The sequence below is a fragment of the Nycticebus coucang genome, chromosome 11, assembly GCF_027406575.1.
Source record: "Nycticebus coucang isolate mNycCou1 chromosome 11, mNycCou1.pri, whole genome shotgun sequence".
NCBI classification, from domain to species: Eukaryota; Metazoa; Chordata; class Mammalia; order Primates; family Lorisidae; genus Nycticebus; species Nycticebus coucang.
This window is the reverse complement of record NC_069790.1, coordinates 125,144,020-125,160,703: the sequence shown is the minus strand read 5'-3', so window position 1 is coordinate 125,160,703 and position 16,684 is coordinate 125,144,020. Positions and strand designations below refer to the sequence as shown.

Below are 16,684 nucleotides of genomic sequence, written 5' to 3'. Positions count from 1 at the left end.
CGGCATCACAAGACCAACGCAAGATGAACACCACAAACCCTGAAGACTACTGGCCATATGGTAAAAAAATTGTATTTAAAGCTCAAGTATTATTCCTGGTTGTCTAGTGGTTAGGAAACAAACACACACACACACACATATTACATCTTTATAAAAAGACAAATATTGGGTTCTTATTGAAATACATAGAACAGAAAGTCCCAAAGCTTTAATTCTTGTAGTATTTTTTACTTTAGGCAGAATCACGGAATCCTCACTGCACCAATGTCTGACATTAGGAAGCATCACTTCTCACTCTCTATATAAAGTGGTCAATTAAGATAAAACCAGACCAATAAATGTTCACAACTGAGGAACGTATTTATACAGAGAAAACACACTACACATGCTCATATGTGTGGCTAAGACAGAATTTTCTACCCAGAGACAGTGCCGCAACCCTCTGTGCCTGAGGCTTCTGCATGCTCGCTCCCCAGCACGACCGCAGCGGTGCCCGGACTCGCACAGCAGCCCTGGAGAAGCCAACACAAGCCCGGCGAGTACACAGCTTGTAAGGGCCCACTTCAGAGTAAGGACTGGGGTGTGACAGCAGGGTCTTCTGCCACCCACTCTCCCAACAGGACCTCTGCACCTCATCAGCACAGGAAGTCCAAGGTCACACCACCAATTCAGTATCTTTAAATCATACTATGTTCACTCAGCCCCATCAGAGATTTCAGTACTCAAAAAAAAAAAGTTAAAGCTCCCACAAGAATTAATTTTATTCATGACATAGTGAAAATAAAGTGGAGACAGTTTCGACCTAAGTAATATCTTATCAAAATTATTAAATTGGAGGACTTTAAATAACAAATTTTTCCTGAACTCAAGACATGAAAATGGTAGTCTACCCCCAATTTAGAAAAGTGAATTCTAGATACTTTGTCACATTTTATACAAACTTCCATATTCCATGGAAAATGTTCACTCTTGTGTTTCTGCCTCAACCGAAATGCAAAATCATCACAGAACAGTGGCTTGTCTCGGAACGTTTAGTTCAGGAGCTTTACTTTCTCTTGTTTCTGCCTCAGTCTGTGGCCACCTCCTGGTTTCAGGAGACTCACTGACACAGGCCCCAGATGGCCCCAGGGCCCGTCTCCACCCTTACAGGGCACTACTGAGGACTGGGGCATGAAGTCTCATGAATTGGAATTACGAGCTTATATTTCACCTTAACTGGCCCGTCAGTGTCACTCAGCAGTTCTTCGCCTGTCCCTGGAAGCTCCTTTTCCCTCCACCCAGGATGACTTCGCCTAACATCTTCTAGTCCTTAAAGCACTGCACAGCTGTCCCCTGGGCCTCCAGTGTCCTTGGCAACTTCACCCTACTCCCTCCCATTCCTCCTGCTTTCATTCACCTACATCTAAATATCATTTTCTACCATAGTAATTTATTGCCCACTAATTTTTAACAAGTCTATTTGTTTAAAATATATATAATATGTGTACATATATAAATTCTCACTATTACTGTATTTGGTAAGATTTTTCATTAAGAAAAATAACAACAGTATCATGACTAAGTAACAGAGGCTGGGAGTGTGCAACCTGTGTACCAGCCTCCCGCCTGAGTGCAGCCAGCACACTGCAGAGCTCTGCCAGTCACCATGTGGATGAGCTAACAGACAGACACAGGGGGTGTCAGGAAGGAGGACAGGAAGGGTAAAAGTGACTTTCTGAGGGGCTATTTCCACTTAACCCTTAAATACTTCTATTATATTAAAATTTAGAAATCACCATCGATCAGTGTGAAAACTTTTTATCAATTTACAACTATTTTACCAATTTCAATAAAGGGTAAAGAAAGCTTCACTTACAGCCATTTAAAACACTCAGCCCAGCTCTGCCCTCACCCCTTTCTGGTGTGACCACAGGCATGCTTTGTTTCCTGGGACTGCTCTGCACCCCAGCGAGCAGCAGGCAGGACGCCCAGGCACTGAAGATGGTGCGTCCGTGGCCAGACTCTCGGGCAGCCCACTTCTCGTCCCTCATACTTCAAGTCTGCCCACAGCTAGAAGCTCGAAGAGGTCCCAGCTTTTCTGTCTTCGATACTTGGTATGTGATGCCTGTTTTTCTCAGTGGGCTTCTAGAGAGCTGGGAAGCGTCAGTCTCTTCTACCATATGCAGTACCTGCAAATGCTCCGAGCGCGTTGAGAGCTGCGAGCCTCATTACCTCAACAATACAGCCCCCCTTTGCTGCAGTTTCACTTCCCAAGGTGAACAAAATTTACTATTAACTAGTGTTCCAAAAGTCTTTTAAATTAAATTAAAATTAATTAAAAACACCAGGAATAAATAGTCCCGAAGTTTTAGACTGAGTGCCACTCTGAGTAGCATGTTACCATCTCTTGCCATCCCACTCCACCCAGCCAGGACAGGGACACCCTTCTGTACCCATGCTGTCCCCACTACCTGCCCACAGTCCATCTGCCATCCACAGACTTCTCAATGATCAGATGGACTGCAGCAGAAAGGCAGGGCTTGCATTCAAAAAACATCTCCCAGACATGAAAGCAGAGATGCTAAGTCCTGTCGTACCTGCTGTTTTATCAGTTATTGTTGCTACTTCCTTCTGAGCCTCACTGTGAGCTACGCTGTATGACAGGTGTGCAGCAAATAACATGATGTCTACAGGGCTCCGGCCACGATGAATTTTGGATATCACTTAGACAGGAACTGCTATCCAGGTCACCCAGATGCTGCAGCACAGCTGCCTACAAACTTTCCCTCCCCTTCAGACTGTGTCTGGGTTTTTCTCACTATAGATAAGGCAAAATGTCACTGGGAAAGAGAAGCTTCCACTCTACTCTGAGGAGTCTGCTAAGTTTTGGTTTTTGACTTTGCCACCGGCTATCTCCCAAAAAAGTCCTCTGTCTTTAACCCTTTCCATTCGTTTCTGAAAGGAAGTAGGTTCATAAATTAGGGGGAAAAACTCAAAGAGATTGATATGGTTAGTTTTCCATAAAAATTTCAAGCTGCCTGAGAACTAAATGCATTACTTTTTGAATCTCTAAGCACTATCAGATTCCCAAGATTATTTTATTTATTACTAATTTCTAAAGATACTTTTCATATTATACTGAAAATATTAACCCCCCACCCCCAATTCTCTGTCATGATAGTTTTTCCACACTCTTAGAAACATGAAAGCTTTTCAGATTTACCAGTGATTCAAACACACTGCACTCTAAGCTCCAGTGTCCCTGTAGGTGTGGGGTGTGGAGGCTGAGAGCCGGGCTCAGCACCCCTGCAGGCACCACCTAGCGCACAGCTGAGGGCAGGCCCAGCCCACTCTCTCCCAGCCTGTGCCTTGGGCCTGAACACTTAACCAGCAACAGCCTGGAGCTCGTACTGAATCTGTGTGGGCCTCAGTTTGCTCATCTATAAACAGGGGTAAAACCAGTCCCTATCTCACAGGGAGCATAAAGTAGCCAGTAAGTAACAAAAGTTCACTGCCTGTATCATTATCACTCTTATAGGACATGTGTGCAGATGATAATCCAGGCTAGAAATTAATACACAGTTCTAACAATGTCCAAGTTTCCTTGTACAGTTAAAGACACATCAGCAGACCCCCTTCCTAAATCCTCAGTTTCGCGTTTAAGCAGGAAGCCCTCGTGGACAAGGTGTCATCAAGCCCTGAGAACTGCATCTCCTCGACCTCCCCAGACCCCTCCCACTCTTCCCTGCCCTTCAATTGTTGTATCTGTGAGAGCTGAGACATCAAAGTTTTTCCATGCTTGGCCCAGTGCCTGGCACACAGGCGGTCATAAATATTTAACAGCTGAGCAGCATATTTCCGTCAGCAAGGCATCCCCAGCCTCACCTCCCCAGCTTGGAAGAACTGCAGTGTGCTGCACAGCTGAGGCGGGAGGAAGAGGGCTGGGAGGTCCCAAGCAGACACAAGGTCCGGGATGCTCACTGGTATAGACACGAGAGTAACAGGCCCTACTTCTCCAGCTTACTGGGTGACAGGGGTGCTTTCCATTTCTATTTTGAACACGTATGTAACACATATGTCATGGAGAGACATTGCCTTCTTCACCTTGAGACCACACCCTGCTTTTTGAAGGCAACAGTTGTTCCTTGAAGAAATGAAAAGTGGTGTAGTTTGTGATGTCCATTCCCCACACATCTTTGAAAGGGACAGTCCAGCTAGTTTCTCACTGTCTGCTGTGGATCTAACTCAAGAGTCACGCACCTGTGAGATGTGGCACTCACAGAAACCACACAGGAGGACCCGAGTGAAGCCTTCTTGCTGCAAAGACAGAGCTCAGTGATGATTATTCATTCCACATACCATAACAGGCATTTTTTTACAGGGTTCAAATTATAAACATAAATTCAATAGATCAACAAGTCAAAAACTCCTTAAGATAGAAATTCCTCAAGAAAAGTAAAATCCAGTAGGAGTAAGTTTTCCTAATGGCAAAACTCTCTACTCATACAATGTATCTATATATGTAATTTTCTGAATTTGCCCAAGTCTTAGAAAATGGCTTTATGCCTAGGGATGGAAGTTAATAGAAAAACTGAAAATAATTATCTTTTAATGTTGCCGGAACACGGATGCTAATAAAATATAAATCCACATTGATGTCATGTGGCTTTATATAATATATAAATATGAATCCCCAAACTCCCCCATCAAGGAGAGAAACTTCTGGCGCTCATGACATTGTGCCTTCATCTCCTTTCTAGCACTGCAAGGCCACAGTGCTCAGCTCCCCGGCAGGACAGTGTGGCCAGACCCAGTTCTGGCAAACAGAATATGGGCAGAGCTAGTGCGTGCCAGGCTGAGCCTTAGGTCAGTGGAAGCAGGGCCTACGATGGGTCTCTGGTATCCCTGACTATGTAAGGCTCCAGGGAAGCAGGACAGGAAGGTGATGATGTAGAGTGAAGATGTAGCTTCAGGCAGAAGTCCTGGACTTTGGCCTCATCCTCAGGGGAGGGCTCTGGAGCAGGAGTGATACTCACACTTGTGGGCCAGCGGTGCAGAGGGCAGTAAGGCTGGCTTCCCTCTTCTCTCCTGCTATGTCAGACAGTCCTTAGAGAAACAGGACCCATCAGCGGGGAAACACTGGCAGTAGCTGGGCAGGCAGAGGAGCTCAGGGATGGCCCCAGGTCGTGCAGCACAGGAGCATCAGCTAAAGGCAATATGTCACAGTCTGAACCCTCAGTGGCTTGGCACTGTGCAGTGTACTTCCCATGCAAATGACCACCGGGCTCCGTGCACACGTGGCTCCCCGTCATCTGGGCCTCAAAGGTGCTGCGTTCATGCGCAGCCAGGAAGAGTGAGGAGCCTTGGTAGAAGGCCCCCATCTGAGCCCATATCACTGCTCCCACGAGTGGGAGAAGCAATCACTGGTGGCCTCCTAGGAGGCTCACAGCTCCTGCATACTGTCATTCAGTCCCAACCCCAACCCTATGAAGTAGGTATTCTCCTCACAGCAATCTCTTGCCCGTGTAAACACCTTGCATCTGGTACAAGGACAGAAAGCAGCAGCAGCCAACCAAAGCAAGCTGTCCATCTCCACAGCCCACACCTACTATGTTTGATGGGGCTTTCCCCCGTCCACCTCCAGAGCCCACACCCACTGTGTTTGATGGGGCTTCCCCTGTCCACCTCCAGAGCCCGCACCCACTGTGTTTGATGGGGCTTCTCCCATCCACCTCCAGAGCCCGCACCCACTGTGTTTAATTCCCTAATTGGTCCCAAAATTCCAAGGCTGGCCTATACACACAAAAGAAATCATTAGCCAGTCAGCCTATGGGAGCCTCATAAACTAGGTAAGACCAGAGATGCTTTCTAAGATTCAGAAAGAAATAGCTGATTCAAAGTGGCTATTTCCTTGTTTCCAGTAAACAAGGAAATTTCTGACTTCAGAAGTTGGTTAAATAGAGTAAAAATGGGAAAAGAGGGTTTTGAGAGTAGCCCTGACACAAAACAGGTAAGAAGTGGTTGCCTGAAGCAGCCTGGTAAAGGCAGTGGGGGCATTAAGACCATGACATGAAATCCACAGGGCCAAAAGAAACTAAAACACACCCCATCACTGAGGAGGGAGCTGTAGAGGGGAAGAGACCACTCCAAGGAAAAATAAACCAAATCTCATCCGGAAAAAGTCAGAACAGTTCGTTTTCTAAGATGACAATTACTCGCCTATGAGCTAAGTGGTGGCAGAAATTAGAAAAAAGGTAGATAATGCAAGATACTATCTAGAAAGAAGTTCAGTGAGTAATCCCTGAAATACAGCAGGTCACCTGTTGACAATGTCAGACACAGGACATGGGGCCCAGGGGCGGGGACACCCAGGCAGGTGCTGCTTTCACTGACCCATCTGTTTCATCAGGTAATGGAACTTGAAAGTGTGAACCTGTAAATAAACTTTAAAACTTTAAAATTCTAAGATCCCAAAAGGTACTTATTACTATTATCATCAGTTGTTTTTTTGAAATACAAAAGAAATGCAATAAATGGGTCTCATGAAGCTCACAGCACCACTTTCCCCCTTTTCTCTAATTACACAACAATTCTGTCATACGTTTTAGCTACATGGAAAACACTGCCCATTGCTTACCAGATATAAATTCTCACTTCCTCCTTGGTAACAGAGCCCTAATTACATTCAGGATAACACTGTGCCCAGCTAAAATCTGCATATTTCCAACTTGTAACAACAGTGGCCATATAACAAGGGAAGTTCTGTCCAACAGGAGCAGTCATCTGCTGTGGGACAGGCCTCAGGGCTCACTGCAGCCGCCTCACCCACCCTGTGCCTCTGCCCTGCCCTTTTTGATGAATAGGAAAAAAAAAAATGGGTCCCTGATTATATCAGAGAGCTCCCATACCAGCCAAAACCTTCTCATTTTTATGAAAAAGTGGGTTTTGAGCGGTACCTGTGGCTCAGTTGGTAGGGCGCCGGCCCCATATGCGAGGGTGGCGGGTTCAAACCCAGCCCCAGCTGAACTGCAACCGAAAAAATGGCCGGGCGTTGTGGCGGGCGCCTGTAGTCCCAGATACTCGGGAGGCTGAGGCAAGAGAATCGCTTAAGCCCAGGAGTTGGAGGTTGCTGTGAGCTGTATGATGCCATGGCACTCTACCAAGGGCCATAAAGTGAAACTCTGTCTCTACAAAAAAATAAATAAATAAATAAGTGGGGTTTTAGTCCCTGTTAACTGATTTTTCTGTTATATGAAGCCTTCCACAAACCAAGCACAATATTGTGCTTAAATCTATCTAACATAAATACAGTTCCAACAAACAGGCAGACAAGTCACTTTCCCTTTATGGAATAAAGATACTCTGGTTTGCAGAGTCACAAGTGAATTGATCAAGGTCACACCTCCATGAAGACAACTAAGGACAAGGCCACAGTTTTCAGACTGTGGCTCGCACACTGTTCTGTTCCCCACAGCCGCTGCTCCTGCTGAGACACAATGGTCTTTAGGTGACGCCGTATAAGACACAGCTCCAAAGCCTGACACTCACCACACAAGAGATCCTCTTGATGTAATCATTCCTTTATTAACTTCTATCATATCTCATGGAAATAAAAGATAATAAACTACCAATTCCCTGTACCAAATAATTATTTTAAAACTATTAGTGAGTTATGAATACCTCACTTAAGAGAACTTTTAGTACTAATATAATTCTACCTTTTGAAAGCAAAGACTACTTTAATCCTTTCAAGTAATTGCTCTATTTTTCTTTTCTTTGTATCCCTTTAAAAATCCAAGGTGAGAAACTATCATTCTCTTTCACAATTCGTATATCAATTGTACTTTCACTTTTTTGCATCTCTTGTTAATTACATGATGTTATCTATATTAATCCTATTCAGGAATAACTGATAACTTCAGTTACAAAAAAAATATGAAAAACTTTGCATAAATTGCTTAGTACAAAGTTAATCATATAAAGCCAAGAATAAAAAGGCTCTAACAGCTATTATGTGACTTATCAGCTTTCCTAAAAGGGTCAGTCAGTATATTTTAATAAGACTAATTAAATACCCTTAACAATGTCATTGAAACTTCATGAATCTTTCAATAAATTACAACCTTCCCATACAACATGTTTTCCTTTACTAATCTCACTTAAAATGCAAAGAACCACATAAGAAATCAGTTGACACTTTAAAACACCTCTCAGTTAATTCTGATTAAATGAGTTTAATGCAAAGAATAAAGACCACTAGTGACCCCTGACATAATTAAAATTGCAGGCCTGTATCACATTGTGTTAATCCCCTTATTTCAGTATTCTCCATAGATTTTTTTTTCCTTCAGGCTGTGCCGTAAGTGCCTATATCCATGTTCCTAGAAGGCATTTTTATATAGATGCATTCTGAACATTTTAAAGAAGCACACACCCAGTGCCAAAAACTCAGTGTCACATTAGAGGAAACAATACACCAAAAACTTAAATACAGTGAGACAACGTGACTGGTTCATGCAGTGAAATAAGAGCACTCACAAGCTAAAAAAAAAATTTCTTTAGTACAAAATACTGCTTTTGCTAAACCTACAAAAGATTATTTACCTGATTTCATAAAATGAAAAACTGTATTCCTGAACCACACCACCATCCCACACCCTCATACCCAGCCAATGGCTGGTCCCACCAAAGTGAATTCCCTGTTAGTCCCTAGCGAGGATTGCAATCATATGCTCTGGTTCAACTTACTGGATTCCACCTTTTATACTCAGTTTACTCAAGTGCAATTTAATATTTAAGGAAGAAGGTACAGCATAAAAATTAAGACACAGACTACCATGGTTCTGATCCTACATCCTGCACCCCGTTATGTGAACTTAAGCAATTTAGTCTTTCTAAGACTCAGCCTCCCCTTCTGTAAAATGGAGACATTAATGATTCCTTTGCTCCACAAGCTGATGAAGATAAGTTCTGAGCAAAATCTGGAAACTAATAATTACTTACTTTTTTTATATACCACTGATCTTCAACAATAAATGCTAATTCAAAAACAACATAAAAATGAAACCATTAAAAAAAGCAAATCAGTAGCATTAGGTATATCAACTGAAAACATGCAATTTGGCTTAATCAGTGATATACTTACCAAATGACCCACAATCCCACTCCTGGGCATTTACGAAAAACTTATGTTCACACAAAAACCTGCACACAACTGTTAACAGCAAAGATTGGAAATAATCCAAATGTCCACTCAGTGGATGGGTACCCACCGCGCTACATCCATATTGTGGAACACTACCTTGCAATAAAAAAGGACATACCACCCACTGGTGAGACAAAATAGGTAAGAAAGAAGCTAGACTCCAAATGAAACATGTTGTATGATTTCCCTTACTTAACAAGTTATAGGAACAGAAAACGTGTGGCAGTTGCCAGGTGGTGGGCAGAGAAAGAAACAAACCACAAGGAGTGGTGTGTGATTTCTGGGGGACAGAACTTCACCACGGTGACTACACAACTATCCGAATCAATCAAAACTCATAGACCCATACACCAAAAGGACTAAACTTTTTTTTTTTTTTTTTTTTTTTTTGGCAGTTTCTGACGGGGGCTGGGTTTGAACTCGCATATGAGGCTTGCGCCCTATTCCTTTGAGCCACAGGTGCCACCCCAAAAGGACTAAATTTTAAAAGAGAAGAAATCCTAATCTTTTAGATGATTTGCTTTTTGATGCTTTACAGTACAATAGGGCCTTTTTCAAACTTTACCTAAAAACTGCACCTAAACAGAACTATGGGTCATCAAAGACTCCTAAGAAAATAAAAAAAAACCTGGTGTGTTTAGAAGGACACATCACCAAAATCAGATCACAGAGGTTTTTCTTGGCACAGAGAGGAGTTCCAAACTTTGTTACTGTCCAACATTTCACAAGCTAAATTGTCAATCTGCAGACGGGCAAACTATACTTGAGGCTCAAGTCCACATACACAACATTATATAATGAAGAGAATTTTATATATATATATAAAATATAGGAATATATATTATATATTCACCAAGTGTTCATATCAATGTAGCAGATTTACTTGGCCAATAAACTAAACAGTTGTCTCTCAGTAAACTCAGGGGACTGGTTCCAGGACCCCCATATACATGCAAAGCCTGGCCCTGCAGAGCCCAGGCATATGACAAGTTGGCACTCTGTATTTGTGGTCTCCTAGGATACTGTAGTTTCCACTCTCACTTTGTTGAGAAGAACCCACACGCTAGTTGGCCTGCCCAATTCAAACCTGTCTGTTCAAGGGTCAACTGCAGTCTACTACATATTTGTAAAGCAGTTTTTACAAAGTAGTTCAATGGCACCAACAGTTGCTCTACAAGAAACCAATTTTATATGATCTCAGTGAGTATTCCCTGTCCTTTGAGTTATTAATGCGGACTTCAACCCAGCACTATCTCTAGCCAACACATGCAATGCATGCTGATAGACAGCAAGTTAAAGGGTTACTGAATTTGATAAACCGCCTTCTTTAATAGCTGTTACCACAGTGTTTAGCTGCTCCTGTTACTACTGCAGATGGGAATTCATTGATATGATTAAATTTGATGGGATGATAATGTATGGTAATCACGATTAATCAGAAACCCACTAGCAAGTGGAGGATGTTGGGTATTATGTCACCTGCATTTTAAACTGCATTCTTTCCTTGCAAGCCTGACAACATTTGACAGCTGGAAGGATCTCCTGCCACATTCGCCTGCTACTACTTATAGATCTGATAAGAGAAAATGCCCATCATTTCTTTCTTATCTTAAGTGCTAATAATTACAAGACATTGCAGGCATGTTGTAGTTAAGTATTCAAAAGCAAGATTTTCTTTCCTATGCAGAATAAAGTCTGTTTTCTCATCTTGTAAGGGCTATAATCAGAAAGAAATGTGATTTGATGCAGCAGTCTCATCAAACACAATTTGCATGAAATGGCATAAGAGACATATCCAGGAAGTGTCAATCACCACCACCTGATACCATGTGCCACCTTGCAATCCAAACTACCTGTGATGTGCTGTAACTACAGAGTAAACACAAATGCAAATCTCATTTGCCAGGTCAAAGTAACAATGTAATCGCTAGGAAGATGAATTTAAAATTAGAAGTATAGTTCATTTTTAATTTAAACAAAGAGCACTAAGAAATTATTCAGTAACCAGATTACGTGATATTTAACTGGCTAGCTGAATAGCATCATTTAACACAACATACTAATGCAAAATCAAAGGACTAAATAGGTTTGAAAATACCTTAGGTAAAAATCTTTAAAATGTGAGTTTGGGGATATATCCATAAACTTAAAAACAGCAGCTGTGCTGAAAATAAAAACAAATTAGGTTGGCAAAATCTCAAAGTGACAACCTTAAAATATTGCAACAACTGACATCTTTGTGTTACTTTTTTAAGTGGACAAACTTTAAAAAAGTAAAAATTTCTTTGACGACAAATAGATAACTGGAAATAGGATACTGTAGTTTCCACTCTCAACTGGAAAATATACTTATGGGTAAGAAAAGAACCTACAACCTTGTGTTAATGACAAAAGCATCATGTAGAGCCTTTGTAGAAAGAGAAATCAACTAAAGTAATTAACCTGTAAAACAAAGAACATTTAAAATTGAAAATAAAATTCAAATAAAAACAGAGATAGCATCTTATCCTCAAAAAGGTACACAAACCAGCCTCCCACCTCTACTTCCTTATTAAAAAAAAAAAAAAAAAGTTTTGTGAAAGTGTACTCAAAGGTCCTCACATGAACAGAAATGCTTCCAATGAGTTGCAGAAAGTCACCAGAAAAACGAGATCCAATGAGGGACCAGAATGGAGGCCACACACCACTTACAGGGATGTGCCCACTGCACGTGTAAGGAAGCAGTCACAACTTAAATAACTGGAGTGCTGTGGAATCACAGCTCACGGCAACCTCAAACTCTTGGGCTCAAGCGATTCTCTTGCCTCAGCCTCCCAAGTAGCTGGGACTACAGGCACCCGCCACAACGCCCGGCTATTTTTGTTGCAGTTGTCATTGTTGTTCAGCAGGCCCAGGCCACCTTCAAACCCGCCAGCTGCACTGGTGTATGTGGCTGGTGCCCTACCCACTGAGCTACGGCGCCAACCCCAGAAGATTAATATTTTGATGTGAACATGAGTATGAAAAACATTCACTCTCTGATGTGCTATCAATGAGATAAACTTTATAACTATAAAAAAGAGTCATAATTCTGATTTGAAAAAATAAAATAGTCAACAGAAATAAAAGTTTGAGTCAGGCTCAGCACTAAGCCCCTGAATCTGGGCTTCAGAGGGAAGGCTAAATCACAAAGTGCTTCAGGGGATTCCTTAAATGAGTGACTTGGGCCAAAATCAACATGGCCAAAGAACCAGGGGCTCCAGTGCCAAGAGATAAAGCAATTTTTCCAAAATGATCAAAAATAAGAATTTCTTACAACATTTCATCATTTTGACATTCAAATCTTTATTTTAGGAATTATTCATTAAATTCTCTAAATGATATTCACTAACAAGAAAGAAAAATAGTCTTACTACACCAAGCATAGCCTAGAACACCAAATTTTGGCCTAAGATTTGAATTTTTTTAATAATAATTTAAAATAATTTTACACACTATGAAAAATGGTGTTTCATATTAAGTTGCCTAGAGTTCTGTGATTTTTTTTTTTTTCCCCCAAGACAGAGCCTCAAGCTGTGGCCCTGGGTAGAGGGCCACGGCATCATAGCTCACAGCAACCTCCATCTCCTGGGCTCAAGCAATTCTCCTGCCTCAGCCTCACAAGTAGCTGGGACTACAGGCACCCGCCACAACACCCAGCTATTTTTTGGTTGTAGTTGTCGTTGTTTGGCGGGTCCGGGCTGGATTCAAACCCGCCAGCTCTGGTATACGCAGCTGGTGCCTTAGCCACTTGAGCTATAGGCGCCAGGACAAGTACTGTGATTTTTAATGAAAAAACTAGAGTCATTATCACTTAGCAAAATTTCTAGACATACTAGCTCTAAGTTATAAAACTGACATTTTTTCTTAAAAAACTTTACTTTTAGGAAAAGAGAGAAATGTATCATACATCCTTTAAAAATTTAGAAAACTAGTGGTACTTCTACCTTTTTTTATTCTTTAGTCAATTGGGCATAGTGCTGAATTCTTACATAAACGCATATAATTCTACTATATAAAATCACAACAAAAAGAAAAAAATACAAAAATTAAAATATACACTATTTCTCTACACTACTCATAAGGACTGGTACTCACTATCACCTAAATCTGTAAAAATAATTTTGAAAATTTGATAAGTAATCTAAGGAAAAAATTATTTCAATATAAGGAAACGAAATAAAAAAGAACCAGCTTCAGAAATTATAATTCATTAAGTACAAATCAAAGTTTCTAAAAAACACTCTGAACCTTAAATCCAGTATTAATTTTATTGTTGAATAATCACCTGATTATGCCCTCACACCCTTTACTTAAACCTTTCTGCTAAATGGCATATATAAATGTCATCCACTGAAGTATCCAAGTTAAACAGTCAAACAGGCCATTTGAGTATTTCCTGGAAAAAAAAGATTAAGCCTAAATAAGACTAACTCTGTTTTCTATAAAAATCACATTAAAATTTTATGGTCTGATACATCTTCCCACACTTTTGAAAAACATGTACTCAACTAGTTTAATAAAACCATGAACAAACTACCAATCAAACCAAAAATTCAAATAGAATAAAAACATACACATTTAAACAAATATAACTAGTTAAGGGACATTTTTCTTCTAGCTAAAATATTTTGCCAAAATGGATAAAATTATGAAAACACAGCAAAGTATCAATGCTTGTGTATGTACAAACAAAGTGGGGGAGCAGTGGGCCAAGAGGGCGGGAAGGAAAGGGAATGTGTGCTTTCTTTTCAATACATTTTGAAGTGGAAACCATCATTTTAAAATATAAACCCATGGCACATTAAGACTTTGGAGTTCTTTTAAAAATCAAGTGCACCTATGGTGCATCTTACAAGGGTACATGTGAAACTTATGAAATGTAGAATATAAATGTCTTAACACAATAACTAAGAAAATGCCATGAAGGCTATGTTAACCAGTTTGATGAAAATATTTCAAATTGTATATAAACCAAAAAAATTATAAATTTATATTTATAAAGTTATTTATAAATTAAAAAAAAATCAAGTGCAAATCTCATTTCTACTCCCTACAATTCCATACACACACCTATAAACGCACAAATGCACCACATGCCCACCTGCGCACACACGTGGGCCCTTTCCCACTTAACATAAGGCAGTAATAAAATCAAAATCCATATTCTTTAAGATGCAACCCATTCTACTGGTGATCCTGATTCAACAATTTTACAGTTAAACAAAATAAATTCTACTCTCAAAAATCCATTGACCATAAGCTTTCAATAAACATTTTCTACTGCAGAGATTATTGTCAATATTTACAAGTCCTTAAAATTACACTTGGCTGGCACCCCTTGCATTCACTGCATTATTTCTTAGTAAACGTATGCTCCTCTCTCTGAGCAGACGGAGCAGCTGCTACTCACTGGGAATCTCTGGGGTCCCACAGCAGGTCTCGGCTGGCTGGGAACCGGCAGCAAGGGCACTGCAAGAAAAACACCCGCCATCACCAACGGTTTACTGAGCACGAGAACCGGTGCAGAAGACAACACATGAAAGGCAATATAAAGTATATTCTCCGTGTACCATATATATAATAATACGTTAACACTTAATTTAAGATAAGCATCTGTTATTTCTAACAATTTCATAAAAGGGAGATGTGTAAAAGTTTTTCATTTCAGCATACAATAGCAGAAGCTTAAATCTTAATAGTGTAGTATTTAGAATTAAAATATTTTGCATCAAAAGATTCCTCGAAAATAAAAAAAAAAAAAAAAAAACAACCTAGTTTGTTTTACACATCCGTATCCAGGTTACCCAGGCTACTGAACCCCAATCCTATACAAATTTATAAGTTAATCTTTAGATCAGGAAAGAAGAGGCGAGAAGGAGAAGGGCAAAGAGCACATCCGGGAGTGTTACAGACAGCCATCCACCCGACCACCCACTGCCAAGACTTGTAGTTTATTTCTGTTTTTAAACAGACAGAACCTCCATCAAAATACCAGAAGAATAAGGAACCAAATCATTTTTTAAAAGACATTTTATAATACAGAAGAGGGCAGATGTTAGTTTCAAACTTCAGAGCTAAATCAGATGTGTCTAAGCGCTTTACAAGTTATTGATCTTGGATTTTGGAAAGAAAAAAAAAAAACAGAAAGAAAAACTCACCACCCCAGTGTTGGCTGTATTTCTCATTAAAATGTGCCAGCAGATGCATCCGGGAAGCTCTCAGACCCGGTGCTACAAGCTGGACTGTGTCACCCCCAGGCAATGATGCAGATTTGTGTGTTAAAACCAAACCCTAGTAACTCTGAATTTGACCATGTTTGGAGATAAGGTCTTTAAAAGGTAATTATGGTCAAATGAGGTCTTTATAGCAGGACACAATCCAACCTAAAAGGTATCCCTATAAAAAGGGGAAATGTGGACACAGACAAGTACGCAGAGAAATGGCCTTATGAAGATACAAGGAGAAAGTGGCCAACTAGAAGCCAAGGAGGGAAGGCTCAGAAGGACCCATTTTTTGGAGGAAAAAAATTTTTTAAAAATTTTTGAATTTTAAGACGTCATTCAAAATTCCTTTAAAAATAGAGTGCTGAGGTGAACTATTTTTTATTACTATGATTACTCAAGGAATTTCATACATTTGGCCTGCTAATTAACATCATCACCCCACAGGTTCAATTTCAAGATCAACACCTTGATCTTGGTCAGTCTTTTGTTATGGCAGCCCTGGCAAACTAATACATAACAGGTAAAGTTCATACCAGAGCAGCATATTTTTAAGAAGTTTCTGGTAAATAAGAAATATAGCAATGATACATCTTAAGATGTCATTCAAAATTACTTTAAAAAGGGAGTGCTCAGATGAACTATTTTTTATTTACTGTGATTACTCAAGGAATTTCATACATTCGGCCTGCTAATTAACATCATCACCCCACAGGGTCAATGCCAAGTGACAGAGTATATGGGCCTGCACCACTGCTTCATGAGAGACAAAATGTCACTGAGAAAAAAGGCAGAAGACCATCCCTCCCTTGAGAAACAAATCCAATAAATCAAAATTTCAAAATTAGAGTGGGTCAATTTGCAAGATTTTATATGAGATAGAATCCCCCTCAATTTAGTACAACTAGGTGTACAGCAATTATGTGTCTGAAGCTAAATATCAGACTGTGAAACAGAGACAGACAAAACCAGATTATACTGAAGGTGAGAAAAGAAAAAAATTACACATCTAATAATATAAAGAAATAATTTTTAAAATTAAGTGCCAAATATAAGATACCCAGATCTTTAAGAACTTGATCATATGAATTACTCACATGGACTTGGAATTTAAATGTTAATACCTATCAAACAATTCCAACACAATAAAAAGACGTATTTAAAAGCTCTTTAACCCAGAGAATGAAGGAAGAAGTGGAGGTGGGATCTGAGGGAAGCAGCCTGATGGTAAGGAATGGATTTCTTACTCAGAAGCCTC

General features: G+C 40.3%; 1 protein-coding gene across 7 annotated transcripts in view; it reads right to left on the bottom strand.

The window, feature by feature from the left end:
* The window catches only part of RBM33 (RNA binding motif protein 33), a 122,681-nt gene that overhangs the window by 40,850 nt on the left and 65,147 nt on the right, over positions 1–16,684 (bottom strand). For all 7 annotated transcript variants that reach the window (XM_053608881.1, XM_053608882.1, XM_053608883.1 and 4 more), the window contains one exon: positions 14,616–14,674. In XM_053608881.1, coding sequence (XP_053464856.1) covers positions 14,616–14,674 — 59 coding nt within the window. The remainder of the gene's footprint in view (positions 1–14,615; positions 14,675–16,684) is intronic.